The sequence below is a fragment of the Cydia fagiglandana genome, chromosome 1 (assembly GCF_963556715.1).
Source record: "Cydia fagiglandana chromosome 1, ilCydFagi1.1, whole genome shotgun sequence".
Lineage (NCBI taxonomy): Eukaryota > Metazoa > Arthropoda > Insecta > Lepidoptera > Tortricidae > Cydia > Cydia fagiglandana.
The window spans coordinates 30,041,207-30,056,237 of NC_085932.1; the positions used below are offsets into that span (position 1 = coordinate 30,041,207).

Genomic DNA, 15,031 nt, shown 5'->3' on the forward strand with positions numbered 1-15,031 from the left:
GTCGATGGTATCGCACCCATTACGGGTGTTTGTAATAAAAATATCCGTGTCGGCGAATTTCTCAAGGTTTTATGAAATCAAAACGTTTCTATGCGCGATCTCCTCTGGGAAGAAAGTGAACTTGCAGACTTAATAACTCAAGGATGACTCACGGCTACAACCCGGACCGGGGGCGGGGCGCCTGACTCTTCAGTTTTCTATAGAAAGCATCACGCGATCACCAATCATTTTTTTATATTCAAGTGTTATAATTTTATCTCAATGTATGTAATACTCACTCTGCAAATTGTGTGAAGCACAGGAGTAGCAGGCAGAAGAAGGCGGCGCATGATGGCCGCGACACGTCCATCCTCCGTCTGGAACAAGCAAACCACACTGACTTTAACACTACTACTACTAATGGGAATAAGGAAAAATAATATAAGCAGCGCTAACTGGCGCGGATGCGCCCGACGGGTTTTACCTACAATCTGCCGTATTCGAACTTCAAGATATTGACAAGAGACGACACGTACTAGATCCATTCTAGATACGTTATAGTTTAGATATCAACTAGTTCTCTTTTGCAGCGCAGTTCGGTCACTTTTACGTTAGATAGAGTAAGATATCTATTAGATGTGAATTGGATCTCTAAGTCATATCCTGTGGAAATCGTTCAAGAGTATCTCCAGAATCGCGTAAATGTCAAATTTGACAGGTTAGATCTTAAACATGTCGTTATCGTATCTTGGTGATGTCTAAAAGATAACCCGCGCCAGCAAGCCGGACACCCTAAGAAACGTAATTTTTTCATTGGTTCCCTTATTTTCTATTTATCTCGCTTATTTTCAGTGACCCAAGAATAAAACGCTTGATGATGTGTGAAGTGATTGTATACCCGTGACATAAAGGACCGTGCACGAGTATAGCTAATTTCAACATAGCTCGCCTTTTTACATTCACACAAATAAATTAATGACAAAACAAGACGAGGGTTTCATTGCAGAAATTTGCTCGAGACTAAGTACAGTGTTGGGTTCTTCAAAAAAGCCAATATCTACAGGTAAAACTTTGAAATGTCATGCGTGCAAATCATTGCTAACGGATACTTTCCTTATGTCTCGTACGAGTAAATAATTTTCAGGGAAATTCCACGTGTTTTCTCTCGTAGACAACACGTCTATGGCGCCGGTCCAATAACCAAAATTTAATACCAATATCATTCCAATTCATAATATATCAATGTTACGTTAACACATAATATGATCATTCTTTAGAGGGAACAAGCGCTCACAATCAATACGATGTCTTTATCATTTTGATAGATGTAGAGAATAAGGCCTAAGCTGACCGTGTGTCGATGTCCGCTGCACTTTATTTATAATGTAGCGTCGCTTCGACCCAATTGCTGATGAGGGTACCAAGAATTAGGGCTAACAGGTAATTGGAGGTGAAAGGTAAAAGTAATTATGGCAAAAAGAAAATCATTTGACCTTCTAAATGTTATAACGTAACCCTTTTCTGATATACATTAACGTTGGGTGTTATCTTCGCCTTTAGCGAACCACTCGCGAGGTGATGAAAACAATTGACTGAATCCTGGAAAATGTATGCAGTAGTCAAATTAGTTTTGCCATGTTAAGGTTGACCTAATTTTAAAACTTGTTCATAGAGTTAGGCCAAGAAAAGTCTGCAACGGTTTTGATAGCGTATATGCAGTGCAAACTAGTGTTATTATTATATCTTGTTCTAACTCTAATGACGTATAAATTCATTTATTCTGAATTAAACGTGTAAAAGAGTAGGTACCTACTGAATATGTCCTAGAGTTATACTAATGATAAACAGCATGTCTGCAACAATTATGCAACTGCCAAGAATAATTAAAGCGACATCTATATGTCAGAGCGATCATTACTCACTGCCTCGACCACCTGCCATCATTTACAATATTATTCCACCTTGTTTACAATACGCTATGAATGATACAGGTACCTTTAATCAAGAAAAACGAGGGGGGAGCTATCACCCAGCTCTTTTGCATTTTCATTGCGAATTTGCACCTAAATTACAGTTAAATAAGGTTGTGTTTGTGCCATCAAAACTTCCTTGTTACTTAATTTTGTGTCATATCAAGGACGAAGGCATTAATTGCAGAGTTGGGTCGTGAATAAGAGTGTTATTAAAGGTGTAGTTACGATCATACACGTGTCTAAGCTTTTCCCTTTATGCCGTTGGCACAAGGGAATTATAATCTTGGAAACAGATCATTTCATATTAAAAATAAAATGTCAGTTTTATGTTTGCGTACTAACATGCAAACACTGAAAATCAAATTAACACAATCAGTGCCAGCGCGAGCTATGCGCTACGTGCGGACTGTTGGTAGTTGTTAATGATGATATGATATGGGTTTTTTTTTTATTTAATATGGGAAAAGCGTATGTAGCGAAAAGCACCTACCAACGAAAAACAAGCCTGGCGCGTCACTGGCAGTGAATGCGTTAAAGTTGTGATAAACAAAAAATAGCCGATTTAAGAGCCGCAGACATATTCAGAACCAGACATTCAGACGAGGCCCTCAGGCCTACAGCGAACATAGAAAATCTAAGCTTCGGTATCACTTTCTTCGCTGCCATGAGTTGACAGCTGACGTTTACTAGCGACTCGCAGTCCTATTGGTGCGATAAGGAGGGAATGCGATCAAGTTCACGTAGTCGCTAGCGTGAACGTTGTGCTTAATTCAGTTAAGCTCATTGCAGGCGTGCGTAAATTCAGTTTCGTCGGCGGTAGCCCATACAGGCGAAATCGTGACTCACATACTGAAACAATTATCCCACTTGGGAATAAATCGTGATCACAGCATGTCACGATATGTTTTGAAGAAATCATTGCATGAACTGCCGCCATTTAAAGCAAATGCTAAACTACCACAAATTGTTGGGTCGCCTGTTTTTTCAGCTAATTGTTTTGTTGAATAGAGGCCGATTTTGATTTAGTAATTTGTTATGGTTTTTATCTGGTTTTGACAATGCCTTGACAATTGTTGTCTTGGTGATTGATGCGCATCCCACGCACAGGACTTTCACTTCATTTCGTACGTACCAAAGCGTAAGCGATCTTCAAAGTCGTATCAAAACAAGAGGTTCATAGAAAAATATACAATATCAAAAGATTACAAATATGAAGACCCTGAACAGTAAGTATACCTACTAGCAAGAGCAGAGCTTTGTGAGGGCTCGCGGAGCTTTTCTACCTAAACCTGATATTTTTATGTTTGATAACATATCTAGACATGAATTTAAATTACTATGTTAAATCTCAAACCTAACAGTGCGATAGTTTTTCCGTAAAGTGTACCACAAGAATGCATAGATTGTCGAATAGTGATAGGGTGAGCGAAGCGAGATTTAGATTTTAGATTATGAAATGTATGATTACCAAGTTTGTTTACTAAGTTTTCCCAACAAATGCTGCCTTATACGTTAATTACTGTCATAAACCTATTTTAAAAAGCTAAAGTTTTACAAGAAAAAGCTCCCTTGGGCACACGTACTGTGCTCACCACTACAGCGTGCATACCGGATTCTCAAAATACCGGGATATCGGACCGATTTTTACGATAATTATTTCAATACCGGAATTTGAGAGGATCAATATCGGAATTCCATTAAATAATTTAAATATAGTTTTATTTTGCAAAAAAATTAAACTATGACGAATCTGTAAAAAGGGTAAGAATTCTGTCAGACTAAAATGACATACTTTAAAAAAGAAGAAGTCAGAGATCCGCTACAATAAATAAGTAACCCGAATATTCTAGTCTTTTTTGTACATTTTACAGATTTTTTTACGAGAAACTGAGCATGCTCAGCGCCTATAAACTCTCGCCTTAATGTTTCTTAAAAGGCTTTTGTTATGAAACCCCTCCTTATTTCCCCCCATCGCAACAAAACGCACCGTTTAGTTTTGATGAAGTTGCACAAATTAGAGACCGGGCTAAACACGCGATACGGCTGTATGACACATGCCTTTGCCATAATTTTACTTTTAAAACGTTACGCTAGAGCTAGACTACATATAAGCAGACATGACCATTTTTCGTACAATGTGATGAAATTTACTATTTTAATTCCGTGGTCTGAACGCAAAAATTAAATTCAAGGACATTCAATTGGATCGTCGATCCCATTATGAACTTATGTACGGGAAGCCAGATGAGACTGGCAATCAAATTGCCAATTTAATTATTGATATAATTGGCAATTTGACTGCACCGTCCGGACGCCCACTTAAGACGATTACCTACCTAAAACGATTTTATACGTATATGCGGAAGTTTTAAAGACTGTTTTTTCGAACATAATGTTCAAATTGTTAACCAAATGTTGAAAAAATAAGTAATAATAAAAGATAACAGCAAAAATACCAATTTATAGAGATGTTTATTGTTCAAGCATTTTGGCTGGACCATTGTAAATGGTTGAATCCATGATAATAATAAGTTATGAGTAAAAAAAAATTTGATATATCTAATCTATATCTAATACAGCTATATTACGTGTAATGGTACATTAATATTTCATCATGGCATCTTTCAAGTAATATGTTGAATAAATTTTTACCCCTCGTTTATTTTGTGTTACTACTTATTATTTAGTGTTATGGAAATACAGAAAATTATTTCATAATGCAAATTTTAACAAACAATTTACTTAACCCCCGCCACGCGCCAAAGAAACGACCCAAACGCAAGAATGTACGAAATATGTAATTTTCCCAACATATTTAATTAAACTTGTAACAACTCCGCTATTCAAACAATTTCCACTTTTCATCGCAAATTTTGTAACGAGTTAATTCGTTTTATGAAGTTATTTTCTGTAGTACGGTAAATCCTCTGGGAATGAGTGGTGCGCGTGCCAAGCGTCAAGTGCCAAGTGCTAAGAGCCAACTGTCTAGTGGTGTTAGTGTCAGCAAGTGCCACAAGGGATACAATGCTAAAGAACAACAGGTCGAAATTCTTTTTTAGGGTAACATTTAGTACTTATTAACAATAAGTACCTATAAAGGAAAAGATTGAAATGTTTACGAAATGCATTAACTCAAGTATAACGTTATTTTTAAGATTTTTGCTAGAAAAATATACAGTGTGGAAAGATAAGTCGGGCCCTGGAGGGAAACTACCTTAAATCCTTAAACTGGCTCATTTTACTTAAAGGAGACATTCCTTTATTTTTAAAAAGAAACAAAACTGCATTCATAGATTTTCTAAAACTGGCTTGCCTCGCCCGGGACTCGAACCGACTAAACATTCCAAAAAATAAACACTCGGAATTTTATTACACTAGTCGATACAGTTAATGTTACTGATGACATTTCTCCAAGAAACATTAGGTCTTACACTCGTCTGTCGTATAAAATATCCATAAAATCTAATATTTAGTACTAAAGATTTTTTTAGACAAGCCAAATTGAAGAAAAAAGAAAATTCTTTAAATGCAGTTTTGTTTCTTTTAAAAAATAAAGGAATGTCTCCTTTAAGTAAAATGAGCCAGCTTAAGGACTTAAGGTAGTTTCCCTCCAGGGCCCGACTTATCTTTCCACACTGTATAGTTTACAATCATCAGATGTAATAAAGGCATGAATATAATTCATAATGACTTGACCAATTAGGTCAAGTGTGTTAATTTGGGTTGGGTTAAGTAGACTGTAAAGGAATATATTACTATGGTACCACCCCAAATGAGGGTACCAAGCGTTGACAGAGGTCACATATTTACTAACGAGCCACTTTAATTGCCCGGGGTTTGCTCAAAATGCTTTAATGTGGAGGCCTAAGCACAGAATAAATAATAGTACTACCGTACAGAAATGCCGTCAGACTGCAACACTAAGCTAGCTAGTAAACCATAGAGTAACTTATACATACTGTGCCTTAAACTGTTACTGACAAGTTTTCACAAACAATAAAATATGACATTAATGCATCAAGGCGGTTTGTTAACATGGGCCTATCGGGAAACGCGAAAATCGAGGTTAGATAACAAAATTTGGATTCTCTTCTTTCGTGGTAGACCCCTCGATTGTGATGGATTGTGATAGTAACGCCACCTACGCAGAGTTTCGCGTAATATTCCCAATTCGTCTGCATCAAGTAATCTTCTAGGTCATATCAAAATAAATTAATAAAATCAAAACCGTAAAAAGTTGTTAAATCTGAATTGAGCTTCTGGTTTACTAAATTACAATACAGTACAATAAGTATAAATCCTCTTTATTGCACAACTTAAAAAATAACATTTACCGAGAGACACACATAATAAGTACATGACGACATAAGTAACAACAGGCGGTCTCTCATCCAGACAACCTTTATTAGTAATGATTTTTATTAGTTATTTTTACTCGTCTATAATTTAGGCCTGTTTATCTCTATCTGTAATTTCCTTTGGACTATGAGTCTAAAAATAACTCCTGTCGTTTCTCTACATCTAAAACCTTTTTAGGTCTAAATGACTCGCATTACAATTAGACTTAACAAGCACTAAACATACTAAACAACTGCGCGTAAATATTTGTAAGCTTAAGTCTCCGAAGCACGCGAAAATTGAATCAGGGCCGCCATGTCACCGGAAATAGCGGCGGAAGCGAGCGCATTAGCGCCGCCTGCCGGGAAACTGCGCAAACAACGAGGGGCTTTTAAAAGTTCCTGCAGTTGCTGGGTTTTTGGTAACGGTGCTGGAATGTTATTTTAGACTTCAGAGTTAGTTAGGTAGTTAAGTAATAGTTAGAGTGAGATATTAGTTGATATGATAATATTGATTACTCTGTTGCATCATATGACACACAGAAAAAGATGTTGCCTTGGTCAGGAACAACGAAGGTTGTTTTAGATTTATTTGGGTTTAACTTTATAGTGAAACTTCGATAACTCGAGCCTGAAATTCGTGAAAGTTTAAATCTGTGTTACCTTGAGATTCGTGTTATAGAGGTTCCACCGTTTATTGTTCACTTACGGTCCCCGGCACTTAAAGTATTGAACCAATTGTTGTCACTCAATTGAGAATATACTAACTATTATGACACGCATACAAAGTTACTGCCTTTTCTTCACGAAGGCGGATTGGCGCTCGCCTTCTACACTTAACTTCTAACGAGTTGCTTCCTAGAAAATATAATTTAATGATGAAATGTACTGATTCCAATAAACCTAAACTAGTGTTCTTCGCATTCATGTTGACCTGATTACCTTTTTCAAGATCTGATTGTGGTTATATCTATATCTTCGACATCTTAAACAACTACATGCGATGAGACTAATTAGAGATTACATGCAGAGTTGATAGACAGACTGAGATAGAGCAGCTTAATCCTAAACTGTTACGCATGGAAATCGGCTTGTTATAAAATCATAGTTTCGTCTTAGCAACCCTACCCCTGTCTTTCAACTCTTGGATCAAATTAGTATCATAAACTTATTTTTTAAGTTTAAATGGGCGTTCCTGTCCTCAGTAAGTGTTGGGAATAACATATCTCTTCTGTATATTGGTTTCGCAACATCTTAAAACGTAACTACGTCCTGAGGCAATCTTGGACCATCTGGCTATGATCAAAGTGTAAAGTATGGCTATGACATATGTGACGGTCATCTACTTTCCATCCTCATTATGATAAATGTTAGTGGATCCCTAAATAGAACTACTTTACTAGATTGGTATTATATTGAGCAATAAATGCAAGTTTTGTAACTACCAGCTGAAGATGCAGATATTTCACCGTTACTATGTATATTGGTTATTACCGTACACTTTGATGTTAACATCAATAACGTAGGATCATTTGTCATACGTCAGCGCGGACAGTGGGTTAATGGACAATATAGTTAAAAAGTACATAAATTTTGTGTGGAATATTTGTGTTACATTAACGACATGGCCAATTTATGATCTTATTAAAAATTGGTTTCCGGGCTCGATTTGTAATAGTGATTCTGCTCTAGTTTTGACATGAATGGTGATTTTATAAATATTTCTAACTATCTATGAGAAATGGCTAAAAATAGAATTTATGAGTCTTCATAATATTGATTTAATATAATTATAGATTTTGATACTAACTATGAATTAAAGATTTAAATACTAAACTAAAATTAAAATAAACCTATGTATGGGTTAACATTTATGGAGAGTTTTGATTAGTTTTATTATCATATTTTAGAGTACATGTTATAGTAAGCGCTAGTAAAAAATACGTTAATATAACATTTCTAAAAACCAGTAGCGGATTTGCAGTCTTTGCCGCCCTAGGCCCCAAGCCTTGTAGCCGCCCCTTTCTCAGCATCAGCACCCATCATATTGACTACATTTAGATCAGGCAACGGAAAGATATATTATAGAGGGATATGCTTGGGACACATTTTTTACTTAGTAACTTTTTTGGACTCGTTAGGAGGTGAACATATCAAAAGTTGGGGGGTTTGGTTTGAAGGTCACATTTTTCGGTTTTTCGCTTATTATATCTTAGAAACTATACGTCCTTGTGACATGATCATAGGAACATAGGTTTTATGAAAAAAATAAGCAAATACTTATTCATTTTAAGTGACAGTTTTACCAATAACATTGACTTTCATGTACCTACAAAAACATTAAAAACTATTTTCTTGAATAACTGCTAAACTCCTAAAATTATAAAAAAAAACTGAGATTCTTACAATGAGCTGTTTATTTGATATGTAACACGATATAGTTTGAAAAACTTTATTTTTAAATTTTCTCATTAACCCCCCAAAATATGGAGGCCATATTTAAAATTCATTTTCATCACACTCGCTCAGTAAATGTGGAATTGCACGTAGGCGTAGCGGGAGTTATAAAAAAAAATAGTTAAGTAGGCATATTACAATGCGCTTATGAAAATTCGTTTTCCCTTCTAGTGCCATCTTCGAGCAACACCGGCTTCCGACACGTCGGAAGGGAGGGGCCCAAGCGATATCTCGCCGTACAAATCTTTCTGCCATTTTTCGCGGGGGGAAAGGTGCACACAGTCGCATTTCTCACACACTTACATACAAAATCCAATCTGTAATGACGACACAAATACATAGAAAATGACACACGTCAAAGACAAATCTTGCAAACCTCGATCTCTTTTTGTGTACGGACGAGTGACTAGTGTCACAACACGCACACTAACACATTTTCGTTGAAGTATGTCATTGTATTCTGAGAGATGAGAAGTCGGATTTGTCGCTCGACCGATCCGCAATTTGTACTGAGCGAGCAAAATCGATAAATTCAACAATTACTTGAGACTAAAATATAATAATTGTATTTAAATGTAATTTAACGTATGATATGTAAAAAAAATATTACATGTGAAATGTAACACTTTCTTTTTGTAAATTTGATGTCCCCGACCTCTTTTTATAACAAAAAACCGAGCAAACAGGCATTTTTGTGCAGAAGTGTTCACGCGCGCGTCTGGACTCGGTCTAGTGAAAAATCCAAGTGCAACTAGTTTTATTACCCGCGCTAGATTAAATTGACGCGCTAATCTTGTACCTCGGCAGAGGGGAAATAGTGCGAATGCCGCCTCCCTTCCGTGTTGCTCGAAGAGTGCCATAATTAACAGTTTTTTGTCTTTAAACTTATTTTTTGTATCGCATGTGTGATGAAAAACATTGTGTGTATCTCGGGGCGTAATAATATTGCAAACTCAAGCCTATAAAACTTACTCTCGTTTGCAATATTCAACTTACGCCCCATGTTGCACAATGTACTATTATTTACGTTACACGTCCATCTTTGGGTCACAAACTTACATATGTGTGCCAAATTTCAACTTAATTGGTCCGGCAGTTTCGGAGACCTCTCTCTTCCCCTGGCTCAAAGGCTACGGCCGGGGACTTTTAATATGTTCACCTCCTAGGCAGTTCAAATAAAAATAGGTACAAAGTCAAAAATTGTGTTGCAAGCATTTCCCTCTAGGTACTTTTTTGAGAATTTGTTGCCTGGTTTAATTTTGAGTTAGTTTTTGTCATCATCAGCGAATTTTTTGTCACAATTTGCCGCCCCTAATATCTTGCCGCCCTAGGCCCGGGCCTACTGTGCCTTATGGGAAATCCGCCACTGCTAAAAACTGTGTACATACCTATTATACCTAACTCTAAAGCTTACATTTGGGCTGTAGGTGGGTGCAATACGGATGAGTAATGTGAGTTTCTGTTCAAGTACCTAGTCTTTCTGACTTTGTAAAGATTATCATTAAATTGTTATAGCTTTGTCTAAAAGCTTTAAAAACAACGAATTAAATTCCAAAATTACCGTTGAAATGAGGTTCGCAATACGTTTAAAGCTATTTCATAAAAGGAATGGCATAAAGATTGAACTTTTCTGCACTTTAAACCGAATGAGAAATGTAAAAACCAGCTGGTTACATATGTCGAAGAAACAACAAATGATAATAATAACATCCCTTGAGAAATATTGACGAAAATATTCTTTAAATATCTACAATTGCTACATTCATGACTTGTAAATAGTTCAAGAAGCCACATGCAGTGTGATTGGAAATCCGCCAGAGTAGATAATTATCGGCCTAGAGTTAACTGTCTGGTAGTCACCACGCAGTCCATTGTGAATTTGTGACGTTAGAATTGGCAACAATATAAAAAACGGTTTGCGTAATTTTAAAAGTAGGTATTAATACATTTTTAAGTTCATTAACCGGGTCAAAATTATTTTCGCTGTCTTATTTCTGACCACTCCGTCACGCTTTTATTTCTATTTATGTCTTTTATCAAACAAATAAAAAAGTTGAGGGCTAAAAGTTTCTAGCCGTGGATTATAATTCTCTTGAGTAAAATTAAAAAATGAATTTCACCCCATACAAAAAGCTCCACTTCGTCACATCTTTTGGGGACAAAAAACAAGACAACGATCTAATTTTGCCCCAAACCCATAAAATTTGTTTGAGATTTTTAAGTAGGTATATGTAGCACTGCAGTTTCATATTTTTTAAACCCTAAAATTAAACATAAATATTAATTATATTTAATGAATAGCTAGGAGTTTTAAAGCATAACATACCTTTTATTTAACCGTAACTCCAAAACTATTCAAGACACGTGAAATATCTTCAAAACTGCACTAAATCCGACTACATTTATAAATAAGCGAAATGCAAGAGCGTGCCAAATTCACTCGTATAAATAGCCCAAATAACTCCACAGCTGGTATTTAAAAACAAAACTGTCTATGGTATTTAGTTTTCGTAAAGTTTGAATATGGAACGGCAGCGACGACCCGCCTCGGTGGCGGTTGGCCGGTTACTGGCCGGTTGGAGCGCCGGTGGCAGAATGGGACCAACCTTTGCCCGATGCAGGAAGAAAATTCTCGCGCATCCGCAATGTAAATTTTGTACTTTTTTTGAAGTTAAAAAGATATAATACTCCTATTGAGTTCGTATAAGCTAGCTTTGCCGTTTGTCAGTTTAAGCTATACTTAGAAAGAGAGTGTCATCAATATCATTATAAACGTCATATTAAAAAAAAATAGTAGAAAGAGGCGCGAAATTCAAATATTCCTCGAGAAGACAACTTTTCTACTGACGGATATGGCTTGCCAAACTACCTATACACATTTACTTATTTTAGGAAATAAAATGTTTAATGTGTAAAATATAGGAAAAACGAAAAAGATCCATGAAAGATACTAAGCTCAAATGTGTTTCAGATGTATTAAAGTAAGTAGTAAACACAGGACTTGATAATAGATACACATACACATCACATACACATACATTGTATAATATGTATGTAATCATACTCATGGTTTATCGCATGAAATATATGGAGCTATATTTTAGAATTATGTCGTGCGTAGAGGGGTAGTTAACTTCACACCCTCTTCTCACAGCTCGTAGCCTTTCGTAGCCGCTACGCGTTTCGTAGCAGTGCCTTTATGAATTATAGTTTTGGCTTTTTATGTTTATGAATAAATGATTGAGTAATGTATTAATGTTACTAATGTCACTAATGTCTGTTTTATTTACTAAACGTAAACGATTCAAATTTTTTCGGTAAATTAAGTGAAGCAGTTTGAAAACTTTACTCCTTATAGCGATTGTATGTGCCCAAATAAGAAAAGAGGACTCTAACTAACTCACTATAACTTACATTATTTTATACCACGGCGGTGATAAATAAGCATACGGACTTACTTGAATGGTAAGCGGGCAACGGATCCTGAATACGCTTGTAATATTTAAGGGAAGTATAGTAACAAAACGATAAAACCTATCACAAATATCAAGCATTAAGAATCACACGAATCCGCCGCCACAAAGCCGCTCCCATACAATCAAAGTTGCAGCATCCATCATCAACGACCCGTTAGTGACAGTCCCAAAGAGAAGTCTCAATTTTTCATAAAAGCATTATCTTACCCAACGTAGGTGGTAAAGCTCTGGGTCCTATTTCACCAACGTGACAGGTGCGACATTTGTCGACAACACTGTTACTCACGTCACAGGCCTCTATAGGCTACGGTAACCGCTTACCATCAGACGGGCGGTGTGGTTGTTTGCCACCATAATGCTAATTAAAAAAAAACTCCACTATATCGCCAGTTAATAAGTACTTATTTTGCGAAGCTAATGACAATTGTCACAAGAGATACCGACAATTGTCACGAAATTCCGACACAGAACTCATATTTGCTGTCAAGAATTACCGAAAGTTCTTTGAAATCTTGTGACAATTGTCATCATTATCATCATAAACATCACAAGAGAAATACCTGTTTTTTGCCGATATAATAGTTTTTTTAAAATAATACAATGATGGTGACAAACAGGAATACGGTCCGCCCGATGGTAAGCGACAACCGTAGCCTATGGATGCCTGTGACGTCAGCAACAATGAGACTTGTCGATTTGTCGCACCTGTCACGTTGGTGAAATAGGGGCCTGGTTGTGGTAAATTCAATACCGAACCGTAAACAAGATGAAGAACAAGATGAACATCTCTGTCTTGCATACTTGAGAGAAAGGGACGAATGATCGACTAGAGCCCTCTGACACACCCATAAAATACGAATACAACTGTCAACGGCTTTCAAACCATCATGTCATAGGTCAGGACGGGGGCCAAAGCTTTAGGGCGTTGTATAGAATTCTAACATACGTATCGTCATCTAGTAAAGGGGTCCACAGATTACCAGTTCACCGGACGATATCAGCCTGTCAGTTGTTAGGAACTGTCACTTTCTGACAGACTGATATCGTCCGGCGAACTGGTAATCTGTGGGACCCTTTAGACTCAGTTTCACCTGATGTGTAGGCGATCTTGAGATGTACTTAAGGTTCTAACAAATAGAAGAAAATCGCGCGTAAAATGCAATAGACTGACTGACCTATTGGTAACTAATTGGTAAACTATAAGTAGTTAAATTATCATCCTGTAAATACCTTGATTGTATGAAATAAATGAAATGAAATGATATATGTAGGTAATACCTAGTTCTTCATATTATGTTTATAATTTATTTACGGAACGAGTATTATGACGTTTAAGTCATTTCAGCATTTGAAATAAACGTACAGAAAACCCTAAATATAGTAGACAGATAAAAAGTTACTCCATCGTACATTACTTATCACAAGAAATTATTTTTTTAGCCTGCTTTCTTTCACATATCGATTGTAAATCATCATATAGAGCCTTTATAATTCATAATTAAAATCCATATCTTTATTGCATTTAGGTAGGTACTTATACCGGGTGTGGCCTGTAATATGAGCAAAAATTTAACTGTAGGCTGTACTCCTCATACTGATCAACATTTGTTCAGCGGCTTTTAAAAATAACTTGTGGTTTGATTTTTAATACACTTTAAAGTTTATTTTAAAGACGCAATGTATTGCGAATTTTGTTATGTTTAAGGCGTGACAAGCAACGTCAGTCACAATGATATGGCATGGCGATGGCGTCCATTGAAGATAATATTTATTTTGTATGAAAAATAGGGAGTTTAAATACTTCATAATTTTTAAAAGTTGTTGAGCAAAGGTGTCACCGTTTGAGGAGTACAATCTATGTTTAAATTATTTGCTCGTGTTACGGGCCACACCCGGTATAATCAATTATTTTACTAAGTTATATGTACGTTAAAATTTCAAGAGCCAAATCTCACAAACGTTTATCACTCTTAGTAATATTTTAAACCATTAATATTGTTTTTGCATTTCGCCTCCAACTTAAATAGGTGTTTTTTTTTTATTTTCTTAGATACTATTATATTTTGCAATTTTTAAATTAATAATCGATATTTAGTCCATGACTAAAAAATGCCAGGACCAAAAATCCTTCGTCCTTCATCAAAATACATTTTTAATCACAATTACCCTCTCTTTTCATAATTCCACACTAGACATTAAACATGGGAGTATTATTTAAGTTACAAACTATCCAAAATATGTTTTATTGAAGTAAAAACTCACCTTATCCCAATCCCATGTTCCTTGTCGTGCCGCTCGCTCGGGCCCGGGCGCGGTACTGGATGGCGTATTGATCCGCGCAGCCTCTGGACCCGGCTATAAATAGACCTATCAAACGATCATATGGACCACTAAGGCTTTCAGGCGTGCACCTTTTTAATCGGGAAATAATTAAAAATTATATGAGGTTTGAAAATGGCACTTAAACTCACTATTTGGTAGTTGATATGAACTCGGATGCACTGCGCAGACTCTTTAGATCTCGTTTCTGCACATCATTAGGCATTGACTAGACAGGCAACAATGAAACAAAAGAGTTATTAAAAAAAGTAAAATTAATTATTTTTTTGTTTGTTTTCAAGTGAATTGCGTCAATTTAAGTCATACAATATCTAATGACTTAATACTAGCATTTATTTCTAATTTACCTTTGCCGTTAAGATTGGTATCGGTAATGAACAGCGTTAGGCACCAAAATTTTGTTATAGGCCTCAGTTATGACGTCTTGAAATTTAAGAAGAGGCGTATAAAATGAATGCTTATTGAATAG

General features: G+C 36.1%; 1 protein-coding gene across 13 annotated transcripts in view; it reads right to left on the minus strand.

Annotated features, from left to right (window-relative positions):
• LOC134669297 (glutamate-gated chloride channel) overlaps window positions 1-14,536 on the minus strand; it is a 37,427-nt gene extending 22,891 nt beyond the window's left edge. For 5 of the 13 annotated variants that reach the window (XM_063526804.1, XM_063526830.1, XM_063526817.1 and 2 more), the window contains exons 1-2: window positions 11,073-11,318; window positions 279-356 (exon numbers count right to left, since the gene is read on the minus strand). In XM_063526804.1, the coding sequence (XP_063382874.1) occupies window positions 279-349 (71 nt within the window). In that variant the 5' untranslated portion in view covers window positions 350-356; window positions 11,073-11,318. Of the gene's footprint in view, window positions 1-278; window positions 357-11,072; window positions 11,320-14,484 lie in introns of those variants that run through there. The other 8 variants (XM_063526809.1, XM_063526833.1, XM_063526823.1 and 5 more) reach the window with 4 other exon arrangements.
• Between the last annotated feature and the right edge of the window lie 495 nt (window positions 14,537-15,031).